At 40.9% G+C, this 13,468-nt stretch overlaps 1 protein-coding gene across 2 annotated transcripts; it reads right to left on the minus strand.

The window, feature by feature from the left end:
- Window positions 1-185: 185 nt before the first annotated feature.
- On the minus strand, window positions 186-13,228 carry LOC306856665 (uncharacterized protein). 2 transcript variants are annotated; one of them, XM_079396036.1, is made up of 11 exons: window positions 12,876-13,218; window positions 12,566-12,606; window positions 9,392-11,424; window positions 8,635-8,736; window positions 8,018-8,109; window positions 7,786-7,871; window positions 7,368-7,520; window positions 6,405-6,616; window positions 5,927-6,101; window positions 3,160-3,250; window positions 186-2,081 (listed from the first exon to the last, which is right to left on the minus strand). In XM_079396036.1, exons 3-11 carry the CDS (start codon window positions 11,063-11,065, stop codon window positions 2,060-2,062), a joined length of 2,607 nt encoding a protein of 868 aa, XP_079252162.1. In that variant the 5' UTR covers window positions 11,066-11,424; window positions 12,566-12,606; window positions 12,876-13,218; the 3' UTR covers window positions 186-2,059. The 2 variants fall into 2 exon arrangements, with proteins under 2 accessions (XP_079252162.1, XP_079252161.1); XM_079396035.1 differs by lacking the exon at window positions 12,566-12,606 and having other exon boundaries at window positions 12,876-13,228.
- Window positions 13,229-13,468: the final 240 nt, after the last annotated feature.

The following is a 13,468-nucleotide window of genomic DNA, read 5'->3' on the forward strand; positions in this document are numbered from 1 at the left end:
CGTAGGACGTAGTGATGACGCAATGGCGTACACCACCCCTATCACGTCGACAGCCGCACGTAACGCATGCTGTGCAAAAGAGTCGCCATTCTTATAAGAAAAGTGCAGTAAAATCTAATTTCTCATTTCATTATCTATCTATCTTTCTTTCTATATCACACAAACACAACTCAGACAAATTGTTTCAGTATAATTATATTATATCATATCATCATTTAATTCAATGTAGTACCTGAAACTAATTACACAGAGTGGGCAACCCTGTCCACCTTAACACACGGTCCCAGCACAGACAGACAGAGAGAGAGAAAAGAGAGAGAAGGCACAATAAGAGGTTTAAATAAAGGGTCAAAGGGAGGTGCACGGGGCAAATGGAGAGAAAACAAATCATACCAAATGATCTGTAGGATCAAGAAGAGAACAACTGAAAAGGCTGAGACAGAACTGGAGAAACAAAACAGGAAAATACCAATGCAAGCACTGAACTGGATGGCAGACACCGCAAAATGACTGATCGAGGCACAAAATCAAGAATGACTGGCACAAAACGAGAGGGAATGACAATTAACAACACGAAAAGGCACAAGAAGAAAGGGGCTCTTTATCTTTTTTTCCTTTTCAAAAGTTTTCCTGAAATCTGTGGAAACCGAAGCAAAGTTTGAAGGAGACAGAGTCAGATTAGAAGAGATATAAAAGGCACACAAAGAAACAGAAAACAGATTTTGGAGAACAAATAGTGTGTTCATATAGCAAACAACCAAAAATAAAGGCATTTTGAAAAAAAAAAATACTATTATTTGGACAATTATTAAATTCTAATTATCATCAGTTAACATCATTTTCATATTCAATAATTTCTCTTTTAAACCAAAGGACATTCTCTCTCCCTCCTCTGGACTCTAGCTTCGAAATAAATGCAACAATAAACCCAAAGACTGTAAAGCTAAAAGGAAGGGTAGGATATAAAGACAGAGAGGGAGAGCAGAGGAGCTGGGTGACAGATCAGGACTCTGAGGTAATAATGGAGTCTATGGAGATGTTTAATACACTAATTAACCTTAAGAAGTAATACTACTGGACTTCAGAAGACTGGGCTTGCTTGTTTTTGGCAAAACTGGACGTTGTTAAGTCCGAGGCAATGCCTGCTACTGAACTAACACAATCAGTACAATTGAAATGAACAGGATAAAAAGTTACTACTTTGTGACATTCGCAGTTTGTCAGTGGCAGAACAAAAAGAAAACAACTTGAAAAGCTCCAGTAATAATAATAATAATAACAACAAGAGTGCTGGTGGGTAACAATCTCTGAACATGTATAAATTTCCGCTCATCTGAGGGGAAAAAGAAACTCTCTTCATATAAGTATGAAGGGTCAAAGAATACTAGACATCTGAATAATCAATAAGTGAGTCCGACACTGTAATGACTTGAAGGACTCTTGAAGTTGCTAAAACACGACACCAGCTCAGTGGTGGCACTAAAACTTTTGTACCTTTCTATGCAGCAGCACCAGAGGAGGAACATTCGCACTAACAAACACTGGAGAACTAATTAGTAAAAGCTGACCACAACGCACCTCCAATTTAGTGTAGTACCGTTACTTAGTGTTTAAAAAAAAAAAAAAAGTACCGTCAGTATCATATATGCTTATGTGTTTGGGCGTCTCTCTCTCTTTCTCTCCATCTCTCTCTCGCACCGTGAAAGCTCATGTTTAAGTGTTAATAACTCGGTCGCTCAGTTCTTCCGCTGGAGAATACTGAAAATACTGATTGTGAAGGGCTGTCCTCTTCCTCCTCTATCCCACCTCGTTGTTTTCCCCTTTTTAGAAGAAGGAGTACTGGTTGTCGATGGCTCTCGCTCTCCCTCCTTCCCGGTCCTCGCCCTCCACCCCTTCCAGCTGGAGGAGAGGCGGCTCGCGCTCCCGTTCCTCGCACTCCTCCGCTCCGCTGCTTGCTCCACCTCCTCCGGCGGCCTCCGTCTCGCTCCCTCGTTCCTGCGGTGGGGTTGGGGGTGGAGGGCGTCCCGGAGGCAGAGGGGGAGGAGGTGGCTGAGGAGGACTACGGGGTCTGCTGGTCAAGTCTGAGAACAGCAACAGAGAGGAGAACCAGCAGAGGAGGAAAGAGGGGTGAGAATTAAATGTGTAAAAGACAATAAGATGCAAAGTTTGAGGAGAAAACCTCAGCTATGACACGTGCTAGTAATGGAATCGGTCAACACATTGCACACAGACTGTTACACCCTGCCTCCACTAAACAGTCATCGATTGATTGAAACATCCTGCATCACGTTTATATGGAGACAGAGCTCACTGTCTACAAATGTGTGACATTTAATAAAGATTACAATTAACGCAAGCTATAGTGAGCACGTTAAATGAATGTGTTACCCTGCGACACACACTTCAGGATGGATGTGTGCAACTGAAACCCAGCTGTGAATGAGGAAGTTAAGCAGACAGATGTGCACTGAAGTGAACAGATGACCTGTCACTACTCTTTTTCTAACAAGCTTCCTCTTCCTCACATTTCCTCAAAATATGTTGCCCGCAATTTACTCTGTCATCTACTATCACAGTTGCCGTGAAATAAAAACGGACCCTTTTTACGTACTTAATAGTTTCCTCGTCTTATTATGCAAATGTAAAAACAATTTGCATAATTTGGGGAAATGTAGCATCTCCCCACATTTTCGTCATTAAATGGATTATTTCACTAGGAAATGAACTACTATTTAAAAGTTTAGGGTCTGTAAGTTGTTGTTTTAAAAAAATGAATAGTTTCAACAAAAGACATTAAATAAAAGGTTTAAAATTACATTAAAAAGGTTTTAAATAAATGGTGTTCTAATGAACTTTTTTTAAAAATATTTCACAATATTACAATTTTACTGTATTTTTGATCAAATAAAAGCAGCCTTGGTAAGTAGAAGACTTGCTGAAATTTTATAAAAGTGAAATGGGCTGAAACTGCTTAAGGTACAATAATTTAGTGTCACATGACCATTTCCTTTCTTTAGCTGACTCGAGCTGTTTTTGGTGCTGTACCTTTAAAACATTTTGTGTGTTTAATTTGCTAACCCCCATGTACCAGCATGATTTTATTTCCTTTTTTCAGACCTTCTCTGTCTATCTCTCTCTGTTGAATCTGGTCTCACTTACACACAGTCAGAGATGGGGGTTGATGGAGAGTCGGGGTGGCGCGTGGTGATGACATCACAGACTGTGGGGCGGCTGCCTGCCCTTTCCCGGCCTGCGAAGATGACCCAACGACAAACAACAACAGAAACAGCCAATCAGAGCTCTGATATGCACTATGGAGAAAGCCAGAGGCTGAAGCGGGACGAGAGGAGGGAGAGGAGCAGAGGTACGGTGTGAATTGGTATGTGACTGGAGATTAAAATGAAGGAAGGCAACGGTGATGGAAAGAAGAAAGGAAGATAGTAGAAGAAGAATAGGAGAAAAGATGCACTGAAAGCTAAGTATAGATTTAGCGTCTAGGTGATAGAAAGTGTTGAAAAGGAGATAAAGGATGGAGAACGCGAGGAGGAAATAGTAGGCAAGGAATGAGCTGAGGAATGTTTTGAACGTTGCGGAAGGAGTTTAGTGGGGTAATATGTCAGGTCAAGCACACAAAAATCTAAATATAAGACAATCATTGTCAAAAAGCAAAAGCAAAGCCATGCACAGCCAGCAAACAGCAGACTCTGGCAGCAGCGATGGATCCGTGTTCTCGAGTAGTCATAGCAGATGCTTGCACAAACTGTCCTTTAAAAAGCATGCCGTGACAGGAAGTGATCTCACACATGGGGTGATCCCACATTTAGTCATATCTCTGTGACAGGTGCGAACAACTCATGCAGTGGCCATGTTGTTTATGAATACACACACATACACAAATACACATATGATCACTCTCCAGATTCATCCCACTCACATGACACACACAAGCTCGGTGCCAAAGACTGTGTGCGTCACTAAAATCAAACTGACAGAGGACGCCTTCTAAGAAATATTTCTTGTTATTTTTTTCCTTTTATGGGACCACCAGGATCTCCCCCAAAACAGCTGTTTAACTTAAAGTTAAAAAATGTCTATATTAGGGCTGTCGACTGATTAAAATAATGTCACTTTGTCATATTTAATGCAATCATACTACTCTGACAATATTTCAGAGTAGTATGGAAATGCAAACATATGATAACATTTGATATAATAATTCAATAGTAAAACAAGTCGAGTCATAGTTTATGGATAGTTATGTCACGTGTGGTGTGAATTAACACATCTATGCATGGCAGCGATTCACTCGTTGGTGATATTTCACTCCTTGAGTATCAATAATAATTGAATTTCACTATGCTAAGAATGCAAAAGACTTTACCTTTTGCAGAATATATTTCGGGGAGTTTCATTTATAAATAAATAACCTATAAAAAGGTCTTTCTCCATCATTTAAAATGGCTGCTCTGCCAGAGACTTGCATTTCAAATCAGTTTCAATCAGCTTTGAAGTTTCTGAGCAGTTTTTAAAAATAACTCAGAACAGAATTATTAAATTGTCAATTTGTAAATGCTAACAACGATTGCTTTAAAAAATAACATTGTTATACATTTAATCATTAGTGTTACATTCAAAAACCCCTTGCATAATTCAGTGTATAAAATATCAATTATTCAAATAAACAATGTTAACATTAGGATTTTATTTAACAAACATACCACTTTCAAAATATGAAAATGAAAATAAAACTCCCATTGCTGCTTTACAGCTGCTGTAATATAACTATAATTAAAGGGGTCATATACTGAGAAATCAAAATTCCCTTGTTCTTTTGACAGATAAGATTGTACTATATAAACATCCTCTAAGTTTCAGAATTCAAAAGTTTCTCGTTAGTCTAAAAACAGCTTGTATTGAAGCCAACCTGCCAAAACGACAGCTTGTGGAATGTACCACTCTATCATGTAATAGTGTGGATAAGCACCGCCTCCACAGAAGAAGATCAACGCCTGCTTCAACATCACTGCCTGTTTAGCCCCACCCACCAATTCTTGCACGTAGTGTAAATAACGAGAGGGGCAAACGCAGGTCTACGCAGAAATCAAATGATAAAAATGCTCTGAAGACTACAAAGACGCTGTACAGTGCTAAGTTTTGATAAAAAAATAAAAATAAAAACAGTCTTGCATTGCCTTCTGATCCCAACGTTACAAAAGAGTGGATAACCTTTATTTTTAATGAAGATCAAGACCACGTCAGTAAGAACTCGGTCCTTTGTTCACTTCATTTTACAGTGGATTTGTTTACAAACAAGGCACAATTCGATGCTGGATCTTCATAAAGATCGAAACTAACGATGCTGCGCTGAATATATTGGATTAACTGTTTTTATTGTGTGATCACTATTTCTTTGTCTGTTATTTCAGAATGTTTGATATGTAATGAGTATTTATCCGTTTTTAACTTAAATCACAGCAGTGTTCATCTATGAAAAACTGCAAAACTATTAGCCAATCATGGCATTGGGTGCTTACTATCCACCACGCCTATTCAAACAGAGTGTTCTGATGAGGGGGGTCAAAACAGGACAGAAAATATTACCTCTAATAAATTATGAAGTATTTTGATATAAAAATCTTGATAACATTATAAATTGACCTCAGATAATAGTACAAAATAAAAAAAGGCATTTCATGACCACCTTTAGTATTTTTAACATTTGAACAAATCTCGGAAATATAGTGTATTTATATCCATTTTTTTTTATACATTCGGCTGTTCTGAGGGAGATGCAAGTAGCACCTGTGATCACTTAACCTGCCTGTGCACTCACAAATTATCTGGCATCTAAAAATGCAGCGTTTCCCTGTTATCCATGCTCTGTTTTAAACCCTCACATCTTAAAGTTGAGCCCAGTCTTCCATACCTGGTTGCCGGACATTCGTGGCCCCCACAAAGCTGATGAGGGTGACATCAGAGGCGCCCCCAGACTCCAGGGGAATGGGGTGCACACGGAAATGCTCCAGCATGTCAAAAATGGACTGGAACCAGAGATGCTGCACACGACACTGTCCATCCTCGTTCAGGGAGAGACGCAAGTGCTGAGAGGAAGATGCCAGAGAAGAAGGAAGAGGTATGTGGTTTTGAGACAAACACATACTGATATTCCTCATCAGATGTACGCTGCCACTCATATATATAGTATAATATATATATATATATATATATATATATATATATATATATATATATATATATATATATATATATTTTTTTTATTCATATATATTTTTTAAATTATATTTCACAATATCTTTATTGTTAAACAAATAAATGCAGCATTGGTGAGCAAAAAAAACTGACTTCAAACAGTTTTGTAAATAATCACCCCCATTGGTATTTACCTTTGCTTTGCCCTGGAAGTTGAAGGTGAGGACATACTCCCCACGCCGTGTCTCGCTCTGCCTCACAAGGAACACTCCATGGCTGGCCATGCCGCCCGCCAGCACCAGCTGGGCTGCCTTAAGACGGGAGAGAGTGCCGTGGAACCACTGACACTCACTCAGAGGATGTTCCACCGTCTCTGAAACAGAACCTTCAGAGAACAGGAATGACCCTGTGGAAAACAAGGAGCAAACTGAATACCTCTGATCTCTGAGTTAATGTCAGTAGCTGGGATTCCATCTATACACTATATGGACAGAAGTATCGGGATACCTGATCATTACATCAATAGCCACTTTAATGTCATCACATTCTAAACACATAAGACATTAATATGGAGCTGTTTCCCACCTTGTAGCTATAACAGCTTTTTGCCTATTTATCCAGTAGAGTATTTGTAAGGTCAGGCACTGATGTTGGATCAGAAGGCCTGGCTTGCAATCTAACAATTTTTGTGCTGATATTAATCCCAGTGGAAGTTTGAAACTCTTCAGCTATTGAATCAACAGAGCATTGACCACTTTTACAAACCATGCGCCTCTGCACACGATAACCCCACTCTATGACTTTAAGCTGCTGTTCCTAAATGCTGCCATTTGCCAATAATACAGCTGACTGTGGACTATCTAGCAGCATAGAAATTTCACAAGCTGATATATTGAGAAGGTGGCTTCCCATCACAGTACCACACTTGAATTCACTAAGCTCTTCAGAACGACCTATTTTTTCCACAAATGTTTGGGTCCGATTAAAACACTTAAATTCAGTAATTAAGAGGTGTATTTTTACCTGGATTTTGCAACACCGCTCCATTTAATAATTAAATGTTTAAAAAATGCATTAAAATATAAACAGGATTAGGGTAAGATAGATGTCAACATGGTCTCTACCAATATGTGTGTGTGTTTTGCATAGCGCAGCACCTGTGGCTTCAGGAGTTTCTGCAAAAGGTGTGCTAAGACCGCCTCCGCCCCCACCAAGCAGCCGACTTTCCGATTCATCAAGAGGGGCGCGGGGTGGCAACTCAGGAGGTAGAGGCTCCAGCTGAGGAGAACCACCAACTCCACCATAGCACACTACAGTGAAAGCACATCAAATAACAAAAAAATTAATCACCATCTGTAGTTACTGATAAATATTTTTATTCATCTATACTGCTAAATATAAATAATTCAATTCAGGATCAGATGCTTGTTAATCACAACATTGCTCCCCTCTATTTAAGCAGTTTTGAGGGCTGATTTTAGCACTGGCAAACATCACGCAAGCACAAGTCCCATTACACATACTGTCCTGAATGCAGCTGACCACATCAGGGTGACATCATCCCCAAACGCTTACCTTGAGACAGGCGGTCGTTGAATTCTGGCGTACTGCTGAGGTCGGTGAGGGCACTGCCGCACACTCCCTCAACATCCTCTTGCTCACTGATGAGAAAGGTCAAGGAGTGCATTTGAGATCTGAGTTTTGATTGCCATACATGCAAGCAAACTACTAAGAACGATCTTATTATAACCTTTCAATATACATTATGGTTTCACTTTTTTTAATGATTCGAAACACAAAGTCTTACCTCAAACAAATGGCGTTTCTGATGTCACTAAGCCAAGCTCTCATCTGAACCGCATCTCTGGTCTCGATCACGTACTGCACCTGACCTTCCAGCTGAGAAAAACACAAACAGATCAAATGTGCTGATATGCAACGTGGTTATTTTTTTAATGATATGGATCTTTGAGAAGGGTGTTACAACACAGGATGCAAAAGTAACGCACAATCACAATATTGAATAAAAAAATTAAAATAAAAAATATTTATATTATATTGGTATAAAAATATATTTAGTGGTGGTGAATATGTTGCTTTTTAACCACCAAAAGAGTTTCATTTCTGAAACAAGAAGCATGATATTTTAATTAATTTACAATATAACTTTTTCATGCTGTAATTTATCTATACAATAAATCTAGAAGTGATATTTAACAAAACCCAATTTGTATGGTGAAATGTAATTATCAACAAAGCTCATCAAACATGTCGTATTTGTGTACAACCATTAATGAGACATCACATGACAGTGGCAACAACATCTTTGTTACATATGCAAAGCAAAGTTAAAGTACAGTTCTCACATCATTATTGCAGATTTGACTAACTACTACAGAAAAAAATAGAGGTGTGCTGACATACCTGTAGAAGGAAGGTGTTCTCTTTGTCTGGCACCTCTATGGCTGTAGTGCTCCTCACATCAACAATAGAGCAGCATGGGGCAGTCAGTCTGGGCTTGGAGGACTAGAAGTATTCAAAAACATAAAAATATATAAATGGTTTACAATTTAAGCTATAATAAAACAAATAGTTAAATAAATATACATACACTACTGTTCAATAGTTTGGAGTCAATAAGAAATTAACACTTTTATTCAACTGATCAAAAGTGATAGTAACAGTATTTATCAGATTACAAAAGATCTCAAAGAACCGCTTGTCTTTTGAACTTTCTATTCATCCAAGAATTGTGAAGAATAGTATCACAGTTTCAAATATTAAAGCAGCACAACTATTTTCAACATTGATAAGAAGAAATGTTTCTTTAGCACCAAATCAAATATGCTGAATATTAGAGTGATTTCTGAAGGATTATGTGACTGTGAAGACTGGAGTAATGGCTGCTATAAATTCAACTTTCCAATTGGAGGAATATATTACATTTTTAAGCATATTCAAATAGAAAACAGTCCCTTTAAAGTCTAATAATATCTCACAATATTAACGTTTTATTGTATTTTTGATCAAATAAATGCAGCCTTGGAGACTTCTTTCAAAAACATTAAAAAGTCACACTGACCAACCGTATGAACAATGGTGGTGCATATGTAAATAAAATACTGTATGTAAATACAAATTTACACACAATTTACATAAGAGCAGAAATCATCTCACTCACCTTAGGCGGGATGTAAAACTCCAGGAAATACTCCAGCCCTCCATCCCCTCCGTCCTTATCTCGTTCTTTCAGAACTAGACGGCACTTGTGCCAACGCATCCCCCTTCCGCCTGCAGCTCCTCCCATGGCCGTGGGATGTCCTGGCGCTGTGCTGTCCGTGCTGTGGTGCAGCAGTCCAAAGGAAAATCCCGGGAAACCATGAGTGCTGGCAAACTCATCTGAAGACGAGGACACGGTCACACCACCCTCCCGTACCAGCCTGCCCATCTTCCTTGGGGCACCGATGCTGCTTGGTGGTAGCGCCGAGGGCGACAAGGTCGAGGTAGGTGGAGCTGCGGCGGACAGAGTTGGCGGCGGTGAGCGAGACAGTCGTAGTTTCTCCAACCGGTGACTCCACTTTTCCTTCTCCCCATCGCCGTTGCTTCTCCGCCAGTCACGGGCCTCGGAGAGCGAGAGGGAGGTGGCGCTACTGGAGGATGATGGGGGCAGTGAAGAGGACGACGAGTGAGGGAGAGAGAGGGGAAGGGAGAGAGAGACAGGGAGAGATGAAGGAACGCCCTGCGAACCAGAGTTCCTCTTGCCATCTTGCAGGCCTGTAGTGTAGCTGTAACTGGAAGGAAGTGGGGCGGAATTACCCGAGCTGCAGTTCTGAGGGGTGTCACTGGAGGAGCTGCGCCAGTGCAAGATGCCTCGCACGCTCCCTCGGACACTGCGGCCCACGCTGCGCAAAGAGAACCGCTTTTTTAGTTTATTCTTAGAGTGACCCCCGATGGGTGTCCCATTGCCTTTTGACCCAGAGTTTGCTGGTGTGCCAGAGGGATTGGAGCATGTCGGAGTCTGGCTGAGATCGGCTCTTTCCGAGGTCGTATCACCCTCGCCCTCATTGTCCCTTACTACATCCGTCTCCACCTCCTCTCCGGCAATAGGCCCCACCCAGCTGTCTTCCTCTTCTTCCAGGTCTTTGTATCCAAGTTGGTTATGTTTGAACGCTATTCCCCTGTCCTCCCTCCGCCCATTATTCCCACCCATAGAGGAAGAGCATGACGAAGAGGAGGACGGTGGGAGAATCGGAGTATGAGCATATGAGTCCTGAAATATTCCGGCGCTCTGAAATCGCTCCGTGCCACGGCCCTCCTGGGTCAAGACTGGTTTGGGCACGGCCCGTGTGTGAGTAGGCGGGCATGGGGTGGAGGCTTCCGGTGGCAGCAGGGACGGAGATGCTGCGTCCTCTTCCAGCGACGTAACGTCAGATTGGGCGACCCAGCTCACCGTTCCTTCCCTACCGACACCGGTCCCCTCGAGCTCGCTCTCGAAATGTTGAACGAATCTGTCTGTAAAGCGGCGGCAAAAGGCAGCTGCCGAATCAGGGGAGTAATGAGGGTTCTCCTGCAAGAAGGCCCGGAAATGCCGGGCGAAGTCACCGGCAGCTACTCGGGCGTGGAGCTCACAGAACTCGGTCCAGCTAAGGCAGGGAGACGGAGAGGGTGTGGGTGTGTCGGATAATGATGACAAGGGCTGACTGGCAGGAGTTGGAGGAGGCAAGGGTGGGGGTCTTGTGGAGAGGGGCAACAGTGATGGAGATGGAGGAGAAGGTGATGGAGATGGGGAGGGTGGAAGGGGAGACGAATTAGCCGCAGCCCGCGGACTGGGCGGGGTTAAGAGGGAGCCGTTCATGACTGACTAATAAGTGATCAATTTAAGACCAACCGATCCTCAAAGATGTCAGGATCGTTGCGAACAACATGCGTATGGGGGGCGCTCGATCTGCTCATCAGGCTATGCTTTTACAATAGACATGAATTTGCTAAACCTGACTGAAAAATGTGGCCTGAAAATGACTGATAATTGTGATAATAGTTTTCCCCCATTTAAAGAAAATGATTGGACTCTAAAATAGTTCACATTCTACACAAAATGTGTGTATGGGGAGTAACACTGAATTGTGTCATGAGCAGCAGGATGAGCTGATGGTAGTTCTCAGGTGATCTCCAGATTTAAGGCTCTGCGAGGATCCTGTGGTAGGGATTTGTGACCTAAATGTCAAATAAAGAGAGAAATAGATAAATATTGTTTTCAACAAAAAAAGTAATCATTAATAATAAATAACAATGTGGTCTTAACAAACAATTATTTAAAACAGAAATTATAACAGTATTACAGTTAAAGGGATAGTTCACCCAAAAATGAAAATTCAACATCATGGTCAGGTTACAAACCTGAATGAGGAGATATATGGCAGGATAGAAAAATAACGCAATGAAAGTGAATGGAGACTGAGGTTATCTTTCTGCTTCACTTTTTGTATTCCACAGAATAAAGTCATACAGGCATGGAATCTATCTTTCTATCTATCTATAAAAAGTATATGTAATAAATGATAACTTAAAAGTACATATGTCTTGACCCAATGTGACTTCATGTCATGTAAACAAATGAAATGTGCTCATTTATATTCTACATAAATTTACATGACAATGCTGTTAAAGCGTAATCTAACAGGGCAGCGTTTCCCAAAAGCTGACCTTAGAACCATTGTCAATCAATGCAGCTACATCAACTTAGACCAACGGTGCTTTTAGGAAACGCAGCCCAGGATGTTTGAGTCTAGATTCTGGTTTTTTTTTTTCTTCAAAAGGAGAATTTACTTTAACAATTCCCACTAAGCATTTCATGAACATTACGGCCCAGTTTCACAGACAGGGCTTAGACTAAACCAGGATTAGGCCATAGTTCAATTAGGATATTTAAGTATTTTTTTTAATAAACATGCTTAGAGAAAAACATTACTGGTGTGCCTCTTGAGACAAAACAAAAGCACTGATATATTTTAGGATCAGTCAGTGCAAGTTTATTTCAGTTGAAACAGCTCAGATTTACATTTTAGTCCAGAACTAGCTTTGCAGCATGTGGAATTGATACGTTTTAAGTGTCATGCATGAACGATGTTGATGAAAGCGTTGTTTTGCTTTGAGCTGGGAGACTCAATACACCTGATACCTTAAGAACTTGCTGAGCGCTAATTTCTCTATATTTTTAAAGAGCCGCATACAACCAACAACTGGAGCTTCTTGCGCATTTGAACCGAAACCGAGACATTGATATGAAACCAGTTAAGACGATTTACATAAGCGGAAGATGCTGTAATTAGGTTCATAAGCCCCAGTGATAACTCACCATCTTCAGGCCAGTGTGTAACGCGAGGCCGGTGCAGTTAGCTGTAAAGAAACACACCAAGCATAAACGCCTGTCAATTGTAGTTACAATAAAATTAAACGATATGGGAAACCATACAAGGCCTAACAACTCGCTTCGCCAAACTAGCTGTCTGAAAGAAGTTTAATTGTCACAATACGCTCTCACGCTGATAATGTCAACACACCAAGCTAACGTAACTCGGGCTAGCCAGTTAACTTAAGCTCATGAAAACGCTGGCTAGGTTGCTAACGATCTCATGCAATAGAAACAAGATGTCAAATTAACTCACCTTTTTGCACAAAAGACGCAATTTGTTCGCTGGCGTGGGTGAAATCCGAAAAAGATGAAGTGCAAATGTATATTGAACTAGCCTGGTGCTAACTAGCTAACCCAGCAATGCTAATAAATGATCAAGTTTGAGCTGCTGGTCAGCTAGCTGGCTGTATTGCTAAGCTGGCAGTGTGTATGTCAGTATTCAGATTAATATCCATCCCTCTCCGTCTAGCTGTCCCCTGTTGATGCTAAACTTATTGATGGTATCTATTTATTCATAAGCGCTTTGCAACTGCTCTTGTTGCAGGTATATGAATATTTCTCTGCCTGCTGTCCCAATCAGTCTCTCGCGATATACTGGGAGAGGGTGTAGGTTGGGGGACAGGGAGTGTTGTAGAAGGGGGATTTTCAATGGGAGAGAAGAAAAAAAATCTGAGCAAAGAGGGATGTGCACTTTTTGGAGCAGACACATTGGACAGTTGTGTAAAAAAGTAAAAGAAGGATAGATGTCATATATGGAGGCTGTAATACACTGAATCTGAGATTGATTTGAGTGACAGATGCTGTGCTCACTGAAAGCTATTCGAGGACTGAGAATATGAGAAATAC

This window comes from Barbus barbus (assembly GCF_936440315.1).
Source record: "Barbus barbus genome assembly, chromosome: 3".
NCBI lineage: Eukaryota > Metazoa > Chordata > Actinopteri > Cypriniformes > Cyprinidae > Barbus > Barbus barbus.

What these genes read in the sequence shown, in the direction of transcription:
- LOC306856665 (XM_079396035.1), bottom strand. Translation starts at nt 11,065, where the DNA reads ATGAACGGCTCCCTCTTAACCCCGCCCAGTCCGCGGGCTGCGGCTAAT. An exon ending in CAACGACCGCCTGTCTCAAG is followed by an intron (nt 7,521 to 7,785) that starts GTAAGCGTTTGG and finishes CTTTCACTGTAG; the next exon opens with TGTGCTATGGTGGAGTTGGT. An exon ending in AGAAACTCCTGAAGCCACAG is followed by an intron (nt 6,617 to 7,367) that starts GTGCTGCGCTAT and finishes TGTTTTCCACAG; the next exon opens with GGTCATTCCTGTTCTCTGAA.